Here is a 25,689-nt window from a genome sequence, read left to right as displayed (position 1 = left end):
CAATTGTGAATGGAAGAAATATGGATAATTTAAACGTTATGTTCTTCACTGTATTTTTTAATGCCATTTCTCTCCACTGCAATTAAAAAATAAAATTAAAGCAGGCAAACATGGCTTATTCATGTTGATGTTTGGCAGAAACCAACACTATTCTGTAAAGCAATTATCCTTCAATTTAAAAAATTGATAAATTTAAAATTTAAAAAAAGCAAGCAAACAAAACCCCCAAAATAAGTGTTCTTAATAGTGCTAAAATTTCTTACACGAAATTGTAATATTCTACAATTTGAAATTACAAAAAAATAGTCTAATGCTACTTTCACATTATATTCCTATTATTTTCTTTAAATTTTAAAATTACATAAATAACCATTTTCTCCAAACTTCATAATTCTTCACAACTTAATCTAGACACAAGGTATTAAGCCATCACAAAGACACGCCCCCTAAACTATGACCTTTAGACCTGGGAACATTCACATTACCTTAAAAGTCTCTATGTCTTCTATCTTTACCACAAATTCATCACGCTCTCTGTACTGGCCTTCTCCTCCACTTTCTGGGTCCTCCTCATCTGTAAAACCTTCTATAGCAACAGTGTCCTGTCCTTTGGCAAACTGGTCTGAAAGAAGACCGTCAAGTTCGATGGACTTTGGGGGTTCTGAAGAGTTTATATTTTCTGGGGTCTTTGCTGCAGATGGAGGAGAGTAGAGAGTTTCTTGCTTAACTGCACCCACAGGGGTGGAGGAAGTAGCGGCAGTGCCAGTAGCGATGGCAGTTGTGCTAGCAGTCGCCACCTGTGTGGCTTCTGAAACTAGATCAAGCAAATGCAAATTAGCAATAAAAATATCAAACATTTATTTGCTTTGAGTAAAATCTGCACAGTTTACAAAGAGCCTTTATTATTTTTGCCATCAAATTGTTTGAAACAATGAAACTAAAGAATGCTTGTTAGACCCAGAGGATGGACTCGTGGACACAGTGGGGGAAGGAGCGGGCGGGCGGGCTGAGGAAGCAGCACTGACTTACATGCACCACCATGTGTCGCTGCTGCGTGAAACACGGAGCCAGCCTGCACCCGGGCACAGCGGGCGAAGGAGAGGGCGGGCGGGCTGAGGAAGCAGCACTGATACACGCGCCACCATGTGTGAGACAGGCGACCGGCGGGCCGCTGCCGCGTGGCACATGGAGCCAGCCTGCACCCGGCCACAGCCCAGAGGCAGGATGTGGGAGGACAGAGGAAGGCTCAAGAGGAAGAGGATATATGAATATATATACATATACATGTGTGTGTGACCGATTCAACAGTATGCAGAATGCTGTATGCAGAAACCAATACAACCCTGTAAAGCAATTATCCACCAATTGAAAAAATCGAAATAAAAAAAGAGTATTTTTTAACTTCTCAACATCTGGATGACAATTAGAAAGAGAACCTCCATCAACCTAAACTTACCCCTAGTTCCACCTAAGTAGCACAAAAATATTTTTTAAAAGAACAGAGACAAAAAAGCGATGTAAGACTAGGGTCAGACAACCAAAGTGGTGAAGGCCTAGAAGAAGAAAAACCACTGAAGGTGGGAAACAAAACAATACCCCTCAAATACTTTGAAACAGCACTGGAAGCTAAATAAGAAGGATCATAAAGTAATATGAAAAACTGTATGCCAACAAATAACTTAGGTGAATGGGACAAATTCCTAGAAAGACAAAAGCTACCAAAAGAACTCAAGAAGAAAGAGAACATCTGAATATTCAGCCCAACAACAAAACAATAAAACAAATTAAAAACATCCCACAACGCTAAGCACAGGTCAAAATGGGTACAAAGGTGGGTTCTATCAACAGTTAAGAATTAATACCAATCCATCATAAACTCAAAGAGATAAGAGGAAATACTTCCCAACTCATTCAAGGCCAGTATTATTCCAATACTTAAACTAGACAAAAACATCATGAAAACACTATAGACCACTATCCCTTTTGAACACAAACACAAAAATCACTAGCAAAATATGAACAAATATTCCAACATACAAAAGAAGTATATGGGCTTCCCAGGTGGCCCAGTGGTAAAGAATCCGCCTGCCAAGCAGAAGATGTAGGAGACATGGGTTCAAATCCCTGCATCAGCAAGATCCCTGGAAAAGGAAATGGCAACCCACTCCAGTAAACATCGTGACCAAGTGAGTTTTATCACAGAAAGGCATGCTTGGTTTAACAGCTAATCAGAGACTTCCCTGGTGGCCCAGTGTTAAGATACCAGGCTTCTACTGCAAGGGATGCAGGTTTGATCCCTGGTCAGGGAACTAAGATCCCCCATACTGTGCAGCATGACCAAAATAAAAAAAGAGGAATCGGCACCAAAATCCCTATAAAAATCCTAGCTGATTTTTTTTGTTTTTGCAGAAACTAACAAACTACTCCTAAAATTCATATGGAAAAGTGAGAGAGTCAGAACAGTCAAAATAATCCTGCAAACGAAGAATAGATTTGGAGGACTCGCATCTCAGAAATTCCAAATCATACCACAGTAATTGAATTTCAAAACTTAATTACTCCTTTAGTAATTAAGGCAGTGTGATAGTAGCAAACGATAGATATGCAGATCAAAAGACTAGAATTAAAACCCAGAAGTAAACTCTATATTTACAGTGAAATGATTGTGAACAAGGGTGCCAAAACCATTCCATGGGGGAACCAAGAAAAGGCCTTTTGACAAATGGTACTGGGACAACTGGATAGGAATAAAGAATAAAGCTGGATGTCTACCTTATACCATATACAAAAATTCATTGAAAGCAGATTATAGTCATAAATGTGAAAGCTAAAATTATAAACGTCTTAGCTTCATGACCTTACAAGTAACAAAAGAAAGAATAAGTTGGACTTGACCAAAATTGAAAACTTGTACTACAGCTGATGCCATCACAAAACTGGATAGATAACCTACAGAATGGGAAACACTGTTTACAAATCACACACCTGCCAGATATTAGTATCCAGAATATATAAAGAACTCTTAAATCTCAAAAAGAAGAAAGACAAATAACCCAATTTAAAAAATGAGTAAGACCTGTTTGTTCAAAAATATAAAAATTGTCGATAAGCACATGAAAGGCCACCCAACACTATAGGTCAGTTGCATTAGATCAATGCAACTTCAGTAGCCAATTGCAGTCTTGCCATCTAACCTACCAGGATGGCTCTAAAAATACAGGAAAAAACATACTAGCAGACATGAAGAGAAACTAGAACCCTTGTACCTTGATGGAGAGAATGTAAAATGGTACAGCCACCTTGGAGAACAGTTTGGCCACTTCTCAAAATGTTAAGCGTGGCACACAGCACTCTATAGTTGTGGCAAGCAGGCTTAGGTTATCCAAGGCACATAGGATTTGGTTCCCCAACCAGGGATCGAACCCCATCCCCTGTGTTTAAAGCAAACTGTGGTTTCTTTACCACTGGACCACCAGGTAAGTCTCCTGTTCTAATATATTTTTATGTTACTATAATTATGTATTATGCTTTCTTCCTCAAAAATGTAATCCAATATATCCAAAGTATTATTTCAACACAAGTCACGTTGAGGAAAGCCCATCAAAAATGTACATAAATGGAAAAATAATTTTTATGTCTTGTGACCAGAAGATTCTCTATATTAAACACTTAAATACTTGTATAGTAGGTCCAAAGAAATGTTTTGCCAGTGTAATATAAAACAAATGTAAAGGTAAAAAGAATGCGTCTTTTGAGTGGGTGTGGCATTTTAAAATTATTCATTTATGAATTCATGGGTGAATATTACATATTGACATGGGTTTTATAACCAATTTTATTTTTATCCTTTATTGATATAAAAACTGGGAAACACTGTTCTTATAAGCAATGAATAAATGAAGGAATAAAGGAGATTTTATTATACCAATGTCACTGAATTTTAAAAATATACTGTTTCCAAGTTACATGGCAAAACAAATCACATAGCTATCTAACAAAAACAGAGATACTGCCACCAGCAGACTCTCAGAAAAGGAAAATGTAATGGACATGCTTTAGTCATAAGCAAAATCATCCCAAAGAGAAGACATGAGGTGCAGGAAAGAATGGAGGGCAATATGGTAACTGTGTGTGTGCTTAGTCGCTCAGTCATGTCCCACTCTGTGTGACCCCATGGACTATAGCCTGCCAGACTCCTCTGTCCATGGGGATTCTCCAGGCAAGAATACTGCAGTAGGTTGCCAAGCTCTCCTCCAGGAGGTCTTCCCAACCCAGAGATTGAACCCAGGTCTTCTGCATTGCAGGCAGATTCTTTACTGTCTGAGCCATGAGGGAAGTCCAAGAATACCGGAGTGAGTAGCCTATCCCTTCTCCAGGGGATCTTCCTGACCCAGGAATCGAACCGGGGTCTCCTGCATTGCAGGCAGATTCTTTACCAGCTGAGCTACCAGGGTAAATGTATAAATAAAACTAAATAATCATTGACTATTTAAAAAAATATTTCTTATTGAGTATTAATTAGAAAACAGGATAGAATTAAAATACACAGGGGAATTCCCCGGCAGTCCAGTGGTTAGGACTCCTTTCTTCTACTGCTAGGGGCCTGAATTCAATACCTGGTCAAGGAAACAAGATCTTACAAGCTGTGTCATGGCCAAAATGAAAAAAAAATAAAATAAAATACATGGTTATCTACCAATAAAAAGAGTGAGGCAAAGTGAGAGCATAAAATGGAGTTTTAGTGCTCAGTCTTTATGTTGTTCAGGAGAAAAATGAGATACTAACAGATTTTGAGGAGGTGAAAATACATACTGTAATCCCTATTAAAATCAAGAAAAGAACAAAAATATTTCATCACAGTCATCAGGGGGTGAGGGGTAAGAATGAAGACTGACCATGTGTTGATGATTACTGAAACTGAATGATGCATAAACTGGTTTAATTATATCAATCTTTACAACTTTGTGTTTGAAATTTTCATAATAAAAAAGTTAGGAAAATATTTTATAAAAAGAATAGCTTCCAAATTAGTGAAAGGAAAAAGTTATCAATACTATATAATGTCCTTTATGAAAAGTTTTAAAATGAGCCAAAGAAAATACAGACACACGTGGTAGAATTATAAAAGAAAAGCATGGAAGCAAGTCAGACAGTGTTTAGTTCTACAGATTATGACCCAGATCTACTTTAATACTCTATTTTTGAGCTTCCTTGCTTTCCAATGAGTAACATTTAACACAGTAAACTTCCTTCTTTGCCCCACTCACTTTTGGCACATTCCACTGGTTTCAAAATATAACGTTCCACTGTTCTAAGTGGTTTGTCATTTCAGTTTTAATTTCCTTTTAAAGCCATGAGTAATTCAGAAGTCATCAGAAGTTATTTAGAACTTTTAGGAAGAAAAACTTACTTTTTAATCTTTTTGTCCTTTTTTTCTTTCTGCTTTTCTTTTACGAAATTACTGCATTGTGGTTAGGGAATATGTCTTAATTAATATCCACATTTTCAAATTTATGAAAATTTTGTGTGTGTTTTCCTTATGTGTGTTGCATTTTCATACATAAGTTATGAGGGGCTTCCCTGGCAGCTCAGGTGGTAAAGAATCTGCCTGCAATGCAGGAGACCCGAGTTCAGTACTTGGGTCCAGCAGATCCCCTGGAAAAGGAAATGGCAACCCACTCCAGTATTCTTGCCTGGAGAATCCCATGGACAGAGGAGCCTGGCGGGCTACAGTCCATGGGGCTGCAGAGTCGGACACAACTGAGTGACTGAGCATGCACACTCACACACACGTGAGTTATATCTCCCAAGAAAAAATGTTCTGAAAGAACAGAGACATAGAAAACATACTAAAAATGCTAACAATAAGATTACTATAGCAATATTAAAAACAGAAATGGGAAATGTGAAAAAGATTTTATTACGATAAAAGGAAATAGAACTGTAGTAAAATTTTATGCACCCAATTATATGGGTTTAAAACATCAAGGGAACAGTATTAGAAAAGCAATAAAACATAGTTGGATATTTTAACACACCTTTTTCAGGAATCAACAGATCAAGCAATCTAAAAACAAATAAGTATAGGGAGGATTTTAAAAAAATTTTATTAAAAATTTCAAACATACATAAAATTAGAGAATACAAACCCTCACATACCATAACCCAACTATAACAATCATACACATTTTGATATACTTCTTTTATTTTTCTGTCACCCCTATTATATCTGCTGGGATAGTTTAAGGCAAATTCCAGATCTATCATTTTTATACCTGCAACATATATATACATTTTTCTTAAATAACCTAATGTCATTTATTATATTAAACAGAAAATAAAGATATAAAGGGTTTGAACAATATTACCAATAAAATCTATCAGCACTTGATACTCATGGGACATTTATAAAAATTGACATTTACCAAGCTACTAACAAAATTTCCGTAAATTTCAAAATGTAGGCATTACCTAAGCCATATTCCTTTAACCACAATAGAACAGGGCCATAAATTAATAATAAAGGACTACCAGCAGGGCTATAAATTATTAATAGTAATAAAGGAATAAAAACAACAAAAACTCCAAAAACCTACTAGGAAACAGGTAAAAATCCACTCTTCTTAATAATTATTGGGGTAAAAAGGAAATCAAAACTAAAATGACAAACCATTTGGAAAGGACAGTGAGAAACATAACAAATTGAAGCCAGAGGAATAAAGCCACAGTGTGGTGGGGGTGGGGCGGAACAGGGAAATTTACGACTTTAATCCCATTCATTACAAAGCAACAAAAAAATAAACTGGCCAATGAGAGATTATTCAACCCAGGGAACAGGAGGAAAAAGAACTGATAAAAGCAGAAATTAAGAAAAAGTGAGTAAAAAATGATAGGAGAAAAAAAAAAAAAAAGTACACTGGTTCTTTAAAAAGAACCATTAAATAGGCAATTGTTCCATAGATTGATAAGGAAAAAGATTCAAATAATCACAACAAGAAAGAGAACATAAACTGCATAACAGAGGAGACTGAAAACTTTTGAGGAAACACTATGTACAATTTTATAACAACAAATTTTAAAATCTAAATTAGAGAAATCATTTTACTAGAAAATAAATAAATAAACTGACCCAGACAGATCAAACTATCAGGAAGAAACTGTTAAGTCCCAGATGTATCCTTAGAAAGTTCCACCAAATCCCAGTTATATATAGCAAACTTTTTCAAATTTAAACAAATAAAAAAGCTTTCCTAATTTAATTTATAAGGTTAGCAAATTCCTGAAAACAAAAGTGAGCAAAAACACTAATCCCATTTGTGAATCTAGGTGTAAAGATCCCAAACAAAATACTAGCAACTTAAATCCTACAATGGACGAAAGTGATTCATCATGACCAAGCAGAGTTCATGGCAGAAATTTTAAAAAGGAGGCTCAGCATTAGGAAATCAAGTAACAGATCAATGTAGGAAAAAAGAAGGCAGATTTGTCAGAGTGAAAGTGAAGTCGCTCAGTTGTGTCCGACTCTTTGCGACCCTGTGGACTGTAGCCCACCAGGCTCCTCCGTCCATGGGATTCTCCAGGCAAGAATACTGGAGTGGGTTGCCATTTCCTTCTCCAGGGGAATCTTCCCAACCCAGGGGTCGAACCCGGGTCTCCCACATTGCAGGCAGACGCTTTAACCTCTGAGCTACCAGGGAAGCCCAAGAAACTCAAAAAAGCATCTGACAAAATTTAATGCTTACTGTTAATGAAAAAAAAAGAAAAAAACCTTTTAAGAACTTCAAAAGAGAAGGACATTTTCTTAAAGAGTACAGTATATTAGAAACTGACAAATAATTTCCAACACTATGTATTTTACTAAATATCAAGGAGAAGGCTGGGATGCTGGCCATCATTAAACAACAGAGGCCTGAGCCAGTAAGATAAATTACCGCCCACCCCCAGAAATAGAAAGATAAACTACTGTTATTTTTAGAAGATACAATAATCTATTTAAAAAATGCAAGAGAATCAGGTGGAAAAACCATCAAAATAAAAATTCAACAAAAATGCCAAGATAATGCCGGGGATAAGATAATGCCGGGATGAGAATCCCTGGTCCAGAAGATTCCACATGCCATGGGGCAACTAAGCCCCTGCACCACAATTGCTGAGTTCCTGCTCTAGAGCCCGAGAGCCACACTACGGAAGCCCATGAGCCCCTGCTTTGCAGTGAGAGAAGCCACCACACTGAGAAGACCACGCACCACAACTAAGAGCAGCCCCAGCTCACTGCAACTGGAGAAAGCCATGCACAGCAACAAAGATGCAGTGACACCAAGAACGAAATAAACGAATAAAATAAACTTCAACAAAAATACCAAACGCACTGAAGACATGAAAATCAACCAATGCCACACATTATCAGTGACTAATGAGAGAACAGTATCATGAAAACTGTATTTAAAATAATAAAAAAATACTATTAAGGCTATAATATAGATTATCTATGTGGAAAAATGGTAAGATATTAAAAGACATAAGATCTGAATAAGTAGAACAACATTACATTCCATAAGTGGATGAGAAGACAGTATAGTAAAGATAACAATTCTCCCTTAAAATTATGAATTCAATGTAATCACAATCAAAATCAAAACACTCAAGGGGCTTCTATTGGCCCATTATAGAATAGTTTGAGGATCAGAAATAACGACTGTAATTTGTAAGACAATAAATTTTTTAAAATTCATGAAAGGCTTCTGGTGCCAACTAAGATCAAATAAGTCCATTAGACCTACTTATTACAACTAAAACTGCTGGACAAAATATAAAATGGAACTACCGGAAGACTACGAAAAGTTAGTAACTACAGGCAGACTGGGAAGGTAAGGCCAAACTGAAATAACTATTTATTTATTTATGAGAAAGAGGTTTCCTCATTTTCTTTCCTCTTATCACCTGGCAGGTCTAGAGGGTGGCCCCTATGCAGAACTATACAGGACACAGATAACAAAACCCCCAAGAAAATCTATCTTTTTGGACAGAGGAGTGGGGAAAGGAGACCCATGCAAGGTGAGGGTATGCGGAGGCTTTTCCATTTCTTTCTTCTTTTCTTTCTCTTTCCCAGCCCTGCCCCAAAGGAAACCGAAGTCACAGAGTTGCAACACAGAAGCAGTAAACCCAACATCGTAAACCTGGACAAAGCACCTGTCTTTTTGGAGAACCAGAGGAACCTGGATGCGCCATGAGCTCCTACGGCATGAAGAGCAGAAAATGTTGTATGTCAATTATATCTCAATAAAGCTTAGGGACAATGTGTAGGAAAATTACCTGTTCTTTTTTTTCCTCCTCTCTTATTGCACTGCCCCGGGGCAGTCCCAGTTACACAGAATCATAGTAAAGCATGGGCAGTTTTTAAAAAGTCCAAGGAAAATTACAGCTTTCTAGTCCAATTGACCAGGAAAGGAAACCCTGGGAGTTGGGCATGTAGGGAAGTTCCCAGAGAAGAGAATTGAAGAGTGGTATCCTCTAATTCTGTGCATGAACCCACACAAATCCTAGTTTCATGCTGAAACTGCACATATGCAGAAGAGACCCAAACTAGTACAGCAAAGTCTTTGAGACCTAAACTATAACAAAGTCTACCATGCATCCAAGTTTCAGACTAACTGCTGAGTCAGATCCAAAGAAGCAGAGCAAAGGCTTTGAAAACTGACCTAACATCAGACCACCACTCAAAGGTGAGACAGAACTTAAGGTCTGACTGCTTGCTAAAACAAAGCAAACCAATATTCTCCAGAGGATTTTAACAAAACCCAGAATCTTACAGTATTGTACTAAAAATGTGCAGGATGCAATTCAAGATTGCTCAATATATAAAGAACCAGAAAAATGTGACCAATTTTCAAAGGGAAAAGATAATGAGCAGATGCCACTCTAAGGTGACTCAGATGTTGAAATTATCAAAGACTTGAAGACAGCTATCATAACCATGCTCCCTGAGGTAAGATAAACATACTTTTGAAATGAATGGAGATATGTAAGTTCTCAGCAGAGAAACTAGAACTAGAAAAAAGAATACCAAATACAAATTTTAGAGTTGAAAAAAAAAGTGAAAATATCTGAAATAAAAACTACTCCCTGGGTAGACTCAGTAGTGAACTGAGAAGGTGAAAAAGTCTAAGAACTTGAAGATAGACCAATAGAAATGATAAAATCTGAAGAACAGAAAGGAAGAAAAGATTGAAAAAATAAACAGAAACTCAGAAACCTGAGGAATAATATCAAAATATTATACTTTCATGTCACTGGAGTCCAGTAAGGAAAGAAAGAGTTTGGTGCACAAAAAAGAATGCCTGCAAACTTCTCAAATTTTGAAAAAGATACACATTTTACAGATTCAAAAAGCACACAGGATGAACCTTATCCAGAGAAATAATTACATGACTGAAAGTCAAAGAAAAAGTTTTAAAAATGGAATACATCTTTGGGCTGAAAGGAAATGATACCAGAGGGAAACAGGGAGTATGAAGAATAAAGGAAGTACAAGAGCAATTATAAATATCTGGGTAAATATAATAGACTATTTTGCTCCTATTAAATTATTTAGAATATGTATGATGGTTGTAAGCAAAAATTATTTCTCTATCAGGGCTTTCAACAGGACAAATATATATAACATAAGAGCAAGGGTAAAGAGAGCTCTATGGTTTTTAGGTTTCGCCATTTTATTTTATGTAGTAAAAATATTAGCTAAGTGGGTTGTAATCACTAAGTCAACCACTAAAAACATAACATGAAAAGATACAGCCAAAAAAAAAACAACAAAAAACCCAGAGATAAATTTTTAAAAAATATAGTAAAAAGTTCAAATAATTTTTTTAAAGATAGGAAAGACACAGAAACAAAACCAAAGAGGGAAAACAGGAAACAAAGAATGAAAGACTGAACTATATCAGTAATTACATTAAATGTAAATGGTCTAAACAAGCTAATTGAAAGACAGATTACGAGATTAGAGTTTTAAAAAATGACAAAATTGAACTATGTACTGTCTACAAAATACTCACATTAAACATAATGCCACAGATAGGTCAAAGGATAGAAAAAGATCCATGCAGCCCATCAGAAGAAACCTAGAGTGGCTATAATAACAAAGCAGACTTCAGAATAAGGATTATTACCAAGGATAAAGAAGGATATTTTATACTGATAAAAGGGTCAATTCACTAAGGCTTAATGGTCCTAAATGTGTACACATCTAAAAACAGAGCTCAAAATACACAAAGCAGTAACTGATAGAAATGAAAAACAAAACAGACAAATCCACAAATATATCTGGAAACACGGAAAATGCTCTCTCAATAACTGACAGAACAAGTAAACAGATAATCAGTAATGAGATAGAAAATCTGAACAATCAACCTGCTTTAACTGAAATTTATACAACATCCACGAAACTGCAAAATGCAATTTTCTTTTAAAGTACACTGGGACATTAATCAAGATGAGCTATATTTTGGACAATAAAGCTAACCTTAACAGATTTAAAAGAACTAAAATTATACAAAGCAGAAATCAATAAAGGACAGATGTCTGGAAAATCCCCAAATATCTGAAAAATGTGAAATATGATTCTAAATAACTCATGGACCAAAAAGAAAGCACCAAAAGAAATTTGAAAAACTTGAAATAATAAAAACAAATAATAAAAATAAAATTTGTGGGATATAGCTAAGCAGGGCTTAGAGAGAAGTTTGTAACATTAAGTGCTTAGAGCAGAAAAGAATGAAGAAGAAAATGGCAACCCACTCTAGTACTCTTGCCTAGAAAATCCCATGGCCAGAGGAGCCTGGTAGGCTTCCGTCTATGGGGTTGCACAGCGTCGGACACGACTGATGCGACCTGGCAGCAGCAGCAGCTGAAAAGAGTAGAGGGGACATCCCTGGTGGTCCAGTGGTTAAGACTTCACCTTCCAATATAGCAGGTGTGGGTTTGACCCCTAGTTAGATAGCTGAGATCCCACATGCCTCAGGGCCAAAAACCCAAAACATAAAACAGAAGCAATATTGCAACAAATTCTAAAGACTTTAAAAATGATCCTCATCAAAAAAATCTTTTTCAAAAAAGAAAAGAAGTCTCAAACCAACAATTTAGACTTTTACCATATGAAAATAGATAAAAATAGAGCATAATAAACTAAAAACAAACTGAAAAAGGAATTAATAAAAACAGCAGAAATCAGTAAAACTGTCAACAAAGGAGAAAAAAAATCAATGAAACTAAATGCTTTTTCTGCCATCATTTTCTACATAGGCAATCCTATGCAATCTAATTTTTTAAGAATCTATTCGGTTTTTTTTTTTTTTTTGGCTGCACTTCAGGATCTTGGCTACTCGACCAGAGGGTGAACCTGTGCTCCCTGCCTCCCTGCAGGGGAAGCCGGAGTCCTAACTACTGGTTCAACTTAGTTCAGTTGCTCAGTCATGTCCAACTCTGAGACCCCACGAACCGCAGCACGCCAGGCCTCCCTGTCCATCGCCAACTCCCGGAGTCCAACCAAACCCATGTCCACTGTGTCGGTGACGCCATCTGGACTGCCAGGGAATTCCCATTTTTAAAAATATTTTAATCAGTTGTGCAAATTTCAGATCAACATATGATGTTTAACTGTATTTTTATAATCTGCTGCTGCTGCTGCTAAATCACATCAGTTGTGTCCGACTCTGTGCAACTCCACAGACAGCAGCCCCCAGGCTCCTCCGTCCCTGGGATTCTCCAGGCAAGACTACTGGAGTGGGTTGCCATTTCCTTCTCCAGTGCGTGAAACTGAAATCACTCAGTCGTGTCCGACTCTTTGCGATCCCATGGACTGTAGCCCATTAGGCTCCTCTGTCCACGGGATTCTCCAGGCAAGAGTACTGGAATGGGTTGCCATTGCCTTCTCCAAATTAATTATGAGGCAATTGATTAAGGGTTTCCCAGTAACTCGGATGGTAAAGAAACCACCTGCAATATGGGTTCAATCCCTGAGTTGGGATGATCTTCTGTAGAAGGAAATGGCAACCCATTCCAGTATTCCTGCCTGGAGGATCCCCATGGACAGAGGACCCTGGTAGGCTACAGTTCATGAGACTGCAAAGAGTCGGACATGACTGAAAGATTAAGCACACAGTGGTATGGCAATTAAGACAGTGTCACACTGATCAAAGTATAAAAATGTAGATCAGTGTGACAGAATTGAGAGTCCAGAAATAGATTCATTCAAATATGGTCAGCTGGGCTTCCCTTGTGGCTCAGCTGGTAAAGAATCCACTGGCAATGCAGGAGACCTAGGTTCAATCCCTGGGTTGGGAAGATCCCCTGGAGAAGGGAAAGGCTACCCACTCCAGTATTCTGACCAGGAGAATTCCATGGACTGTATAGTCCACGGGGGTCACAAAGAGTTGGACATGACTGAGCGACCCAAAACCTACATAATTAAAAAACAAGACAAACATGGTGAGCTGATTTTTGACAGAGATGTGAAAAGCAATCAGTGGAGAAAGGATTGTCTTTTCAACAAAGAAAGCTGGACATCCATGTGCAAAACTTCAACCCATACCTCACATCTTATACCACCACCCCCCAAATTAAAAGAGATCCTACACCTAAATACAAAATGCAAACTTTAAAATTCCTAGAAGAAAACAAGAGAAAATTTTGTGACTACGGGTTAGGCAAAGATTTCTTAGGATACAGACCTTGTTGAAATTTAAAACTTTTGCCTTTTGGAAAGATTTAAGACCTGTGGGAATTTAGAGGATATGAGCACTAATTTTGCCAGGAGTTAACTTTCACAAAGTGATTTTGAAGAGGGTCTTCAAGGAGAACTAAAAGTATCTACTGGACTAAAAAACTGAGGAGGACCCAGGGAGAGAAAAACCTGTTCAAAAGGAGCATGATTCTGAAAGGTGCTCACAGGTCCAAGGAACAATGAGAAACTCAGCTGTCACAGAAGAGGGGAAGTGGCAAGAGTGAGCAAAGAGTGAAACGTGGAAAGGGAGAATTTTTACACATTTTAATTTTTTTCCATGGAGCAACAAGAAGTATTTCCAAAGCAGAGATTAATAATTGATTTAAGAATTCCATAGGCAGAGGAGCCTGGCGGGCTACAGTCCATGGGGTCGCAAAGAATTGGACATTACTAAGCAACTAACACACTACACTACTCTTCTTTTTTATAAAGATAAATGTGATCACAATAAGGAAGATGGACTGGTGCAGAGACTGGTGGGAAGGATACTAATGAGAAATCTGTTGCAGTAGGCCCAAGCAAGAGATGACGGGTCCTCACAGAAGAGGAGGCAATGCGTAAAGGGAAAACTTCAAAGATCTATTAGTAAGGATCAGGTTGATGGTGGTGGTTTTAACTAAAACTAGTTCCAGATTCATGTTTTGTAACAGAGATTATAAAAGATTTGCTCTAAGAACATAACAGGGAATATAACAGTAATTGCAAAGTTTTCTGAATTGAGGGAGAAGAATGTAAAACCTTCCTGTGATTAGCTACATCTGTTATGTTCTGACTCTAGCAATAATTTTCCAGTATGCTAATTTCCCTGTATAACAAAATGAGAATTCTTCAGAAATGTTTTAGCAGACTTAAAACTTTTACTGACAAATGTATTAGCAGACATTTACACTAATAGATTATTTGGGATACCGGCTGTTTCTTATCACTTCATTAGTTAAAAAGGTGGTCAAATCTGGAAAGAAGCTGAAAAGTACATCACAAAACAAGGTTTAACTCATAAGTACCACTCTATTCATATAAAAGCGATAGGCAGGAATACAGGTGTTAGAACCAGATAAACCTGAGCATGATTTAAATCTGAATATGGACTCCAACTCTGTCATTTACTAACTGTATGGGCCCGGACAATTCATTTAGTCTGTTATATCATCTGTATATTGGAGATACAAAGCACATCTCACGATATTGCTAATAGTTCCTGGCACAGAGGTGGTAGCTATTTGACTGCTATTTTTTCCTTAGCATGTTCTTTACAACAATAACTTTTATACTGCTTGACAATTATTTACATAAGACAATGCTTCTCAAAATAGTTCCTTAAAATGTTCCCTTATACACCTAAAGGATCTGGGCATATAGTATGAAACCAGTGCAAAATTTTTTTAAAGTTTTGAACTTAATCGCACACAAAATAACCAATTTAATAGCAAAATGTTAATTTTTTAGGTAAAATTAGCATACAAAGAAAATATGCCAGTTTATACATAACAACATGGCCCTCAATACAATGTCCCATATCCATGAGCCACTTTAAGATGACTCAGACTAGAAAAATCTGGATAGTGCACTATGTAAACTATGTTGCATGTGATAAAAAGCTGAATAAAACCCAGAACTATGTAGTCTAAAACTCAGAACTTTCCTAGAGGCAAGGAACATTAAAAAAAATAAGTCTAAGATATCTGCCTAAGCATTCTGTCTTGAGAAACTATAGACTTGCTTCAAGCTAAGAAAGCATAAAACTTTTTCCAGAGCCAGAAAAAAAATAAAAGCCATAATTATGAACTTCAAATTTAAAACTTTACCTGCTTTCTTCTTTTTATCAGAAGTAGCGTCTGAAGTATTTAAGGTAGTAGAGCTGCTTTTGTAAATATCATGACTGCATACTCCAGGATCATCTTCATCAGAAGAAAGTGGAGATAAATGCTCCAAGTTTTTAAGTTCGTTATCAAGTTTTTCTGATGGACTGTTAGCCCCAGCCTCAGACACTAAAGGTGTGGGTGTCACAGCTGCAGTCTTTGGAAGTGGTGGGGGACAAAATGTACGAACGGTCTGTGTTCCTGGTCGCCTAGTCCTGTTAGGCATTCTCACAGCAAGAGTGGAAAACTGCTGTTTGGGCCCAGATTTCAGAAAATCTAAGAAAGAGGCAATAAATCCAGTTTTGACTTCTGGTTGTTTTTCCTCTACTTCTTTGATCTTCTGTCTCATTTTTTCTTGATGCTGATAACCATCATGGCAGCTTTCTGAGGAAGGGGGAGTATACGGTAAATATATATCTGTTCCCCTTGGATTCTGGCGTTTGCCTTGGGCAGGTCTTTTCAGCTGTTTCTGATGACTGCTGTCTTCCTCTTTAGTGTGCCCTTTTCCTTTAGTTTTCTTCTTCTGGAGGTTAAAATGCATTAAATCTTGGTTTTCCTCTTCCATCTTGACACTGACTGTCTCCCCAGGCTGGGCCATGGCCAACACTGCAAGTGTATTCCTAGAGGAGTTCACCGACACACCACTGTCATCACCGCCTAAAGCGAATTCGCTCTCCGATGTAGCACTCTCTCCACTTATGCTTCTACTACTAGAAACGAATTCTTGATTTCTGTTATTATTTAATGTACTATCAACAGCAACTTCACTGTCTTCTTCAGGTTCATGACTGGCTGCAGACTGTTTCTTGAATGGACCAGAAGTTTGCTCCTGGACTTCATGACCTGGTCCGACTACTGGTGAAGTTACTTTAGAAGCTTTATTTTGACCAGGTACTTCAACATGCTGTTGATCAAGAGTCATCTTTGACTGAAGAGTAGGTACTGGTGAAAGGTTTACAGTAACTTGATTTCCATTTAAGGAAATATCATTTATATTTGGTGGCTTTCCTACTGTAGCTGCTATGGAGTTATAATCAGATGTCACATGCCCAACATCTAATGACTGCTGAAAATGAGATTTAGAATCACCATCTTCAACAGCAGGAATGGTTTCATTTGAAGTTGACTTGGAGAAATCAGAAGGTGTGACCCCACAAGCTGCTGCTGTAGCTGCTAAGATATCATCCACATTTGATAAAATATTTCTCTCATCACTGAGGAGCATTGCCTCTGGGAAACATATTGATCCAAGAGAAACAAAATGATTCTTTGAATCATGTTGAGTTGTTTCATTAAAATGGCCCTTTGTTGTCAGATGTTGCTGTAATGGTTTTGAAGAGTCAGAAAGGTCCATTTTCATAATTTCAGAATTTTGAGGATGGAGTTGCTGCTGAGAATGTTCGCCATTGCTCCGAATAATATGACCATCCATTTGAAGGAAAGGATGTACTATTTGTTGAGGACTTTGAACACGCTGTACTTGTAAAGATGTCTTTATTTGTCCTAAACTTGCCTGCAGTATTGACTGCTGAAGAATTTGTAGATCACAGGCAGAATCTAAAAGGACCTGTGTATTAGGAAGAGATGCCTGATGGCCATGCCCTAAAGCATTGTTTGGAATTTGAATCTGAGATGAGGCATTAGTTATTTGATCATGCTGCTCCTGGACCTTGGCTTCATGTACCTTCTGTATAAGAGAATGCTGCTGGTTTAGGTCTTTAGTATTCAACCGTATTTGCGGAGTTTGCATTAAATTAGTTGTCTTCTTAATATCAAGGGTTGCAGAACTATTGACTTGGCCAATTTGTTGGTTAAGTTGTGTCATTGAACCAACTAGGTTTTCTTCTTTTTTAGACCCTTGTAGAGCAATACCAACCACCTGATCTTCAAGACAGGAATTACTTCTGATTATGCTCTGAGAATATCTGTCATCTGCCTTTGACACCTTATAAGCTGACTCTGGAACGTTCATTTCCCCCTCAGACAGCCTTTGGGTTGATGACTCAAGAGATACTTGTGGCTGTAATACCTGTAACTCTTGTATTGGAAAATCATCCTCTTGTTTTGAAGACGTATAAACATTTGAGTCAAGTTTTCTTTCAGCGTAAGACTTTGGATCAGGGGAAGGTAGGTTATTCTGTAAGGTCTGACAATGAGTAGAGGTCGCAAAAGATGATGACTGGACAGCAGGCAAAAACTTTTGAGACTGGGGAGAGGATGACCCTTGGGTCTGAGCATTTGGGGAAGAATGCATAGAAATAAAATTCTGAGTTGGACTAGCATCTGGCACATTCTGAGCCCGAGAGGCAGAAGAATAAGAAAGAGAAGGGGCTGTTAATGTCAGGGACTGACCTGAAGCATAGCTTTCTGAAGGACTAACAACTGGCAAAACGTGTGACTGAGATGAAAAGCTAACCTGTGTCTGGCTGACTGGTGATAAACCCTGAGAATGACCAGATGAGTAACTCTGAGACTGGCTATCTGAAGACGGATCTCTTGTTTGAGCAGGGTAATTCTCATTAGTAACCGAAGATAACACCTCTTGCTGATTGGAAGAATAATTAAGTGTTGAGTTTTCAGAAGTGATAGTCTGAGATGAGCCAGAGAAAGTCAATGTTTTATACAAGGATGGCAACTTCTCAACTTTGCTGGACCTATAAACCTGTGAATGAACAATAGATGGCACATTATGTGGCTGTACTAAACCATAATTTTGTGACTGACTGACTGATAAAAGGCTTGGTAGCTGCGCTGTAGAATAAATTTGTGCTTGGCCTGATATTACAGAACTCTGGTTATGTAAAGGTTTGGAATAGCTTAGTGTTTGCACAGGAGGAATTATACTTGGAGGTTTGGGGGACTTGGCTGATGCTAGTGGTTGTTTTGTAGAACAGCTTTTTACTTTTGCAGTAGGAGGATACCCTGATGATGGAATTGCAGATGAATAGGACTGAGCAAGTTCCACTGAGACCTGGGAGGGCTTCTGTTGCAATCCTCCATTGCTCACCTGAGTAGACTCTCCAATTGGGCTACAGGATAAAGATGACTGCCTGCTTGTTTCCTGAAAATTAACCCCACTTGCATTTGATAGATAACCGTGTAAGGAATGCTGTGAACCAGTCAGTTGTGCCTGAATAGACTGGGTACCTGAAGGCCGCTGATGGTGTTTAATAACACTACATTCTCGGAGAAGAGCTCTTTCAATGGAAGCAGTAGAACTAGTAAAGAGAGTTGAACCATAGGCTTGAGAAGTTTGCTGAGCTCCTCCAAGTGCTGAAGGCAACAAACTAAACTGAGGTTGTAAAAGATGGGGTGCAGACTCTTGAGCTGAGCGGTACGTTGAAGACTGAGGTGGTATGCTGTTACTTATCGCAGAACTGCCCAGGCGCTCAAATGTCAAAGCAGTTGGAACAGTTCCCTGGGAAGTCTTGATTTGAAGCAAAGGATCATGAGGACTTAAAATTCCATTTGATGTAGTGTTAAAAGTTGAATCCTGAAGCACCAAAGGTGAGGTGGTAGCGAAGTTTCTATTGCTGAAGGTGGCAGGATGCTGATAAGCAGGGAGGGCAGGGGATGGAAGTGTTCCAGTGGTTGGCAAAGGTCCAGTAACAAACAGCTCAGTTGGTGCTGAGGAATGCATACCTGTGAAAAGAAAACAAATACGCTCATGCAGTTATAGCACAAACACTTCTATCTGTTCTCATAATAGACTTGTGAAACTTACATAACCCTTAATCCATCAAAATCTCTTTAAAACTGAAAAGTCTGACAAACTAGTTCTGCACAGAAATTCTAAAAAATATATTTCAAAATAGCTAGTTTTTATAAGGCAAAAACAAAACTACAAAGGTATCAGCAATTCATTTCTATTATTGTTATATAAACATGAGATTATACAGTCAGATATGTCATTTGAAATTTACAAAAATACTAAGAATATATCATCTCTAGTGATTACCCTGAAATTCCCATGCAAAATACCAATGAACAAACTAAAATGTTCATAACATTAAAACTGAAACCAAACTCCCTACATTTAATGTAATAAATAAATCTAAAACTAATAGTGAGGTTAACATGGCAAAGTCTGTTTCATCAAAATACATGTATATTTTTAAAATCCTTGCATTTCAAGTTTTGATTTCCTATGAACAACTTCCAATAACAATAGATGCATGCTTATCACAAAAAGCTGACCAGAAATTAATGAAGTACTGTCAAGAAGAGATTGTTAACATTTCAGGATAGCAGTCTAGCCACTTACAGCCAAAGTAAAACCATGTAATTACCCTTATGATCCAAAAGTTCCTACAGAAATTTAGATCTATGGAAATTTACCCTATGGAAATAAGTGGACACAAAGATTCAAACAAGATACTCAGCACAGTTATTGTGAATAACAGGTAGAAACAAACTAAATGGCCATCAACAGGAGACTGATAAAATAATTATGGCATATCCTAATAATACTGCTGCTGTAACACTGCTTAGGTGAAAATACAAAAAAAGTTTTGATGCATGAAGATATCAATAAAGAGTAAACACTATTAACTCTTCTCTAAAAAGCAGGACTATAGTTAGGAACCATCACTTTTCATTTTATGTACCTTTTAGTTGTTTCATTTTTTTCCTTAATTTATTTATTTTTGCCTGTGCTGGGTCTTCGCTGCTGTGTGGGCTTTCCTCTAGCTGCGGGGAGCAAGGGCTACTCTCTAGTTGCCACGTGTGGGCTTCTCATTGTGGTGGCTCCTCCTGTTGCGGAGCACGGGCTCTAGGGCACATGGGCTTCGGCAGTTGTGGCCCCCAGGCTCTAAAGCACAGGCTCCACAGTCGTGCCTCTCGGGCTTATTTGCTCTGCAGCATGTGGGATCTTCCCAGATCAGGGATCAAACCCATGTCTCCTACGTTGGCAGGCAGATTCTTTACCACCAAGCCACCAGGGAAGCCCTAACTGTTTCCATTTCTTAAATTTTTATGTTGGAGCAAAACTGATTAACAATGTTGTGTTAGTTTCAGTATAGCAAAGTGATTCAGTTATACATGTACCTATTCATTTTCAAATTCTTTGCCCATATAGGTTATTTCAGAATATTGAGAAGCATTCTCTGCACTATACGGTAGGTCCTTCCTGGTTATCTGTTTTAAATACAGCAGTGTATACATGCCAATCCCAAATTCCCAATTAAACCCTCCCCCTCCCATGCTTTTTCCCTGTAACAGTAAATTCAATCTCTAAGCCTATTTACATATTTTTTAGTGAGCTTCCATTAAGATATTTTTTTCCCCATTTTGAAAAAATAGAGGGAAAAAGATTCTCTGGCCCTTTTCAAAAATATTCTTCTTTCACTTCTTTCCATTAAATGTCAAAAAAGTGGGAATTCCCTGGTGGCCCAACACTTAGGACTCGATCTTTCATTGCTGGGGCCCAGGTTTAACTGGTCGAGGAGCTAAGATCCCAGAAGACGGGCAGCAATCAAGAGTATTATGACTACAAGGACAGAAAACATCTAGTTACTCTTGAAACAATAAATAATGCTTAGAATTAACTAAATACATGTAATGTAAAATTATTCCAGGAAGCAATAAATAAAGCTATTGTATTTTTTAATGTTTTAAAAAATATTGTTTTATGCCACACTAACACATTGTTTCTTTGGAAGCAGAAGTTTCTCAGACATACTGAAAAGACAGCTTTATTAATGGAATCTACATCAGAATAACAAAATATTTCCAATCACTATTACTTAAAAGTATAGTCTTTAAGATGAAACCTTAAAAAAAAAAACTAAGCTGTCATCCTGCAAAAAATAAAAATACACACAAACAATTTCAAGGGGCAACAGAAAAATGAAATAAAATAGAAAAGTACATAATATAATAACATCAATTTGTACTAGCTTTTACTAAAGAATGACTTATTCCATTCACTTAAGAATAACTTTCCTAACTCTAATGACAAAATCAGTTCTAAGATTGTTTTTTACTGTATCACCTATCCAGTCTGAAGGCACTAAAACAGAACTTAATCTTTCACCAACTTCCCCACAAAAGATAAACATGTAAAGTGATAGGCTTGTTAATTAACCAGATGGAGGAATTTTTTCACAATGTAAATATGTACCAAATTAGTGCAACGTACATTCTAAATATTTTAAAATTTGACATGTTAATTATACCTCTATAAAAGTAACATGGGGGATAAAAGGAAAAGAAATTTAATCTTTTCTTCTCTCAAGTAAATAAGTGACTACTTAAATTGCCAGGTAAAAACTTTATATCTAGGATTTACCTTTTAACAATTACCTACCTTCTTCAACTTGTTAGTTTTCAACAGAGTGCTAAAACTGAATTTCTGCTAGTAACAATTTCCTGAATTTTATCCACCTTAAAATAGTGAAAAATTCTGGGTTTTAAAGTTCACTGGAAAATCAATAATTAACACCACTCTCAGCCACACTACCATCATGACAAAAGTATAAAAAGTGAATTTTTAGCAGTATTTCTATGGGACTTAAAGAAAACAAAGCATCACCTGTCTGCCAGGATGGGGCCCTGAATTGTGGTAAAAGAGTAGTTCCTGAAGAAGCAGCCTGAGCAGTTCGGGATTCAACAGCAGAGAGAAAACTCATCACTGAAGATTCTTTAGTGTTAGTGCTGGCATCGTTCACACTAGTATCAAATATTCCAGAAAGACCTACATTTGAAGACAAAATGTATCCCAAAGTAAAAACATATATTAACATAAAAGGATATTCCTGATGCTATTTTTAAAAGGAATTTCTGAAATTTGAGGCCCAAAGTGCTACAATCCTAAACTGCTTCATTTTGAATAGCAAACAAGTATTAATTTGCTTAAGCACAGTTATAATTTAAAATCTATAGAGATGCAGGAAAAAAAGTTTTCCTTACTAATTAACTGTATAACTGTTTCCTATTAGTAAAAGACAAAGCTTTCAATCTCATTTTCATTCTAACGTTTCCCATGGAACCGTTCTGTCCTGTTCACTTTCATAACCCAACATGTGACAGTTGATTTTCCTTCTTATTCACTAAATGCACCCAGATTCAGGGTATATTTCACAGTAGAATTTTTACCAGTTGGCTGAGGTGTGGCAGTATATCCAGGAAGCTGATGAGAGGCTGCAAAAGTCGGTCTCTGAAGGAGGTCTGTTTCAGAGTTTGAGGGATGTCCTTCTTCATAGCTTAAACTAGAGGATAAAAAAAATAAATGACAAAAAAAACACAGCTCAAACCAGATGATCAAAAGAATTCTAGGAAGGCAATTATTAAAAGAAGCATACATCTTTCACTAAATTCCTGACCTATGTATCAAGAGATCAAACATGGTCTCATAACACTGTCAAAATGCAGGGGAAATTACTGAAAACAAACTAGGAAGAAAAAATGATACTTTGTATTTTTCTTAATTTAACTTTACCTCCAACAAAGTCCTTTTATGGGAAGAGATAACATGGCACAGTGGAAAAGCAACAAATATCCTGGAAAATAGGACAGCTGAACTCACTGTCCAGGAGCTACTACTGGCTTACCGTATGATTTCAGTAAGTGACTCTACTGTCAGACTCATTTCTTCACCTGTATGAATAAGGGACCCAGACAAGATAATCTCTAAAGTCCCTCTGACATTCTCTGGAATATCAGATAGTTCAAATGAATTGATAATTAACACTATTTCCCAGTAACTCTCCTTGAAAATTTCAAGCTTATACATTTTGAGAGTAATTCAGAACAAGGTATTTTTCTCCCCTTGATTTTTATTTTGAATATTTTAAACCCACAAAAAAACTTAAATAGAACAAGGAATAATCTATACACCTGTCACTTAAGATTCAAAGACTGCTAACATTTTGTTATACTTGTTTTACCTTTATACACAGACACATATGCTTTTAAGCTACCTGAAAATAGCTTGCAGATGTCATGAAATTGTATCCTTAAACAATTCAGTGGTATCTCCTCGGAATAGGACATTCAGCTATATAACCAAATATCATTACCAGACTTGAAGAAAATTTAATGCTGTCATTATTGCATGTGATTAATACAGAGATCATATTCTAATTTTCCTCAGTTATCAAAATGTTTACAATTTTAAAGCTCTTTGTAGGATGCAATCAAAATTGAAGATTATATTTGCTTGTGTCTCTACATTTAAAATAGTGTCTCCACTCTGCCCCTAATTCCAGATCCCTTTTGCCTTGACTTCATGACATGGATTTTTTTTATTTTGAGGAATCCAAGTCAGTTGAATGTACTTGAAATGTATTTGTACTATCCCAAATACCAGATTTGTCTGATTGCTTCTTCATGAGAAGTACATAAAGATGCTTTGTAATTATCGTTTCATCTCATTAGGACACACATACTCAGTTTGTCTCACTACTGGTGATGTTAAACTTGAAGTGGTTCAGGTGCTGTCAGATCTCTGAATGTAGTTATTTCTTTTCTTCAAAATTAATACACAACTGGGAGGTGTTAACTGTTAAGACAGTGTCGATACCTTGTCCCAACAGCTAATGGTTTCAGACACCAACTCTTCACGATCTTTAATTACTGCACTAGAGATTAGAAACAGTAGTGCTCTAATTACAGTACTTTCAATATTTAAAAGTTAGCATTCTTCTATGAAAACGAGCATTTCCCCCTTTTCTCTCTCTTATCTATATAAATACATACAAAATATATAAATATATTAATATATTTTTCAATGTGTATGTATTATACTTTAAAAAATATCATATCATGATATTCAATTTGTCCCCTCAATCTTGCTTCCTTTTCACATGTCCTCCATGGTGCTCTGACACATTCTTACCTTCTAGCACAAGATGTTTCAGGTTCACCTTGTTTTTTTAAATTCTGTACCAGACCTGAAGTCAACCATTTCAAGAAGTCGTCTTTTAGTGGGCAATGGCATTTTGAAATCAAGATCTGTGTTGTCAACTATATTCAATGCCTGAGCTGTCATTGCTTCTAGGCCCCTTAAGTGGACAAAGCTAAGAAACACATGTCTTTTTTAAATGATGAGTGCATAATGACAACTCTAACTAAAATCCAATATACCATTCCTCATCTTCCTCCACTTCACACCTATTTTCCTTTTCCTACAGTCAGAATCCCAGTTTACACTTACAGATTTACTCATTAGCTCTATCCAAAAATACTTTAACACAATCTTTACCAAAAACAAAACCACCAAGTGTAAGTATTTGTTCACAATATATTTTTGTCTAAAGACCCATATACAGTTAGAATACTGATCCAAAAGTTAAGTAAATTATTTGTATGGCTATGTTATTAATTAGATATATAGGAGTTAGATTTTACTTTAGTTTGAAGATTCAATTTTAGGATTAATTTAAAATCTATTTTACACATTAAAATCAACTCATTAACGTACAATATAAATTACATACAATAAAGTGCACCTATTTTAAATGTACAATTCAGTTTGTACACATTTGTTGATAAACGTATACACCAGTATAACCATTATCCCAACCAACTTGTAGAACATTCCCATCACAACAGAAGGCTTCTCATGTCCCTTTGCAGTCAATACGTTTTTCATCTCACTCCTGGCCCCAGATAACCACTGGGAAGCCTAATGTTACTAAAATTTAGGCTTGCTTGTCCCAAATCATAGTCTATACTCTTTTTTTTTTTTTTTTTTTTTTTTTTAGTCTATACTCTTTTGTACAAGGCTTTTAAAGTTTTCAGCATAATGTTTGAGATTCACTCATGTTGCTGCATACATAAGTAGTTCATTCCTTTTGATTAAATTATCTGAAGATACCACAATTACGTTTATCCATTCACTTACAGATGAACACTTGGATTGCTTCTAGTTACATGCTACTATGAATAAATCTGCTATGAACATTTGTACGCAAGTCTTTTGGGGGCATATGTTTTCCTTCCTTTAAGTTAAATACCTAGGAATGGAATTACTGGGTCATTAGGTAGGTACGTGTACCATTTTACATTAGCATCAGTAATTAATCAACATTACATTTTTGCTTTACATCCTTG

The 25,689-nt window shown here is 36.8% G+C and overlaps 1 protein-coding gene across 2 annotated transcripts in view; it reads right to left on the bottom strand.

Moving 5' to 3' along the window:
• Positions 1-25,689, bottom strand: part of QSER1 (glutamine and serine rich 1) — a 78,510-nt gene that overhangs the window by 22,349 nt on the left and 30,472 nt on the right. Inside the window, exons 2-5 of one of the 2 annotated variants that reach the window (XM_069554687.1) lie at positions 22,732-22,844; positions 22,169-22,330; positions 15,583-19,278; positions 486-814 (exon numbers count right to left, since the gene is read on the bottom strand). In XM_069554687.1, coding sequence (XP_069410788.1) covers positions 486-814; positions 15,583-19,278; positions 22,169-22,330; positions 22,732-22,844 — 4,300 coding nt within the window. The remainder of the gene's footprint in view (positions 1-485; positions 815-15,582; positions 19,279-22,168; positions 22,331-22,731; positions 22,845-25,689) is intronic. The other variant, XM_069554688.1, reaches the window with a different exon arrangement.

The sequence above is a fragment of the Ovis canadensis genome, chromosome 15 (assembly GCF_042477335.2).
Source record: "Ovis canadensis isolate MfBH-ARS-UI-01 breed Bighorn chromosome 15, ARS-UI_OviCan_v2, whole genome shotgun sequence".
Classification (NCBI taxonomy): Eukaryota; Metazoa; Chordata; class Mammalia; order Artiodactyla; family Bovidae; genus Ovis; species Ovis canadensis.
This window is presented reverse-complemented; position numbering and strand designations above follow the sequence as displayed.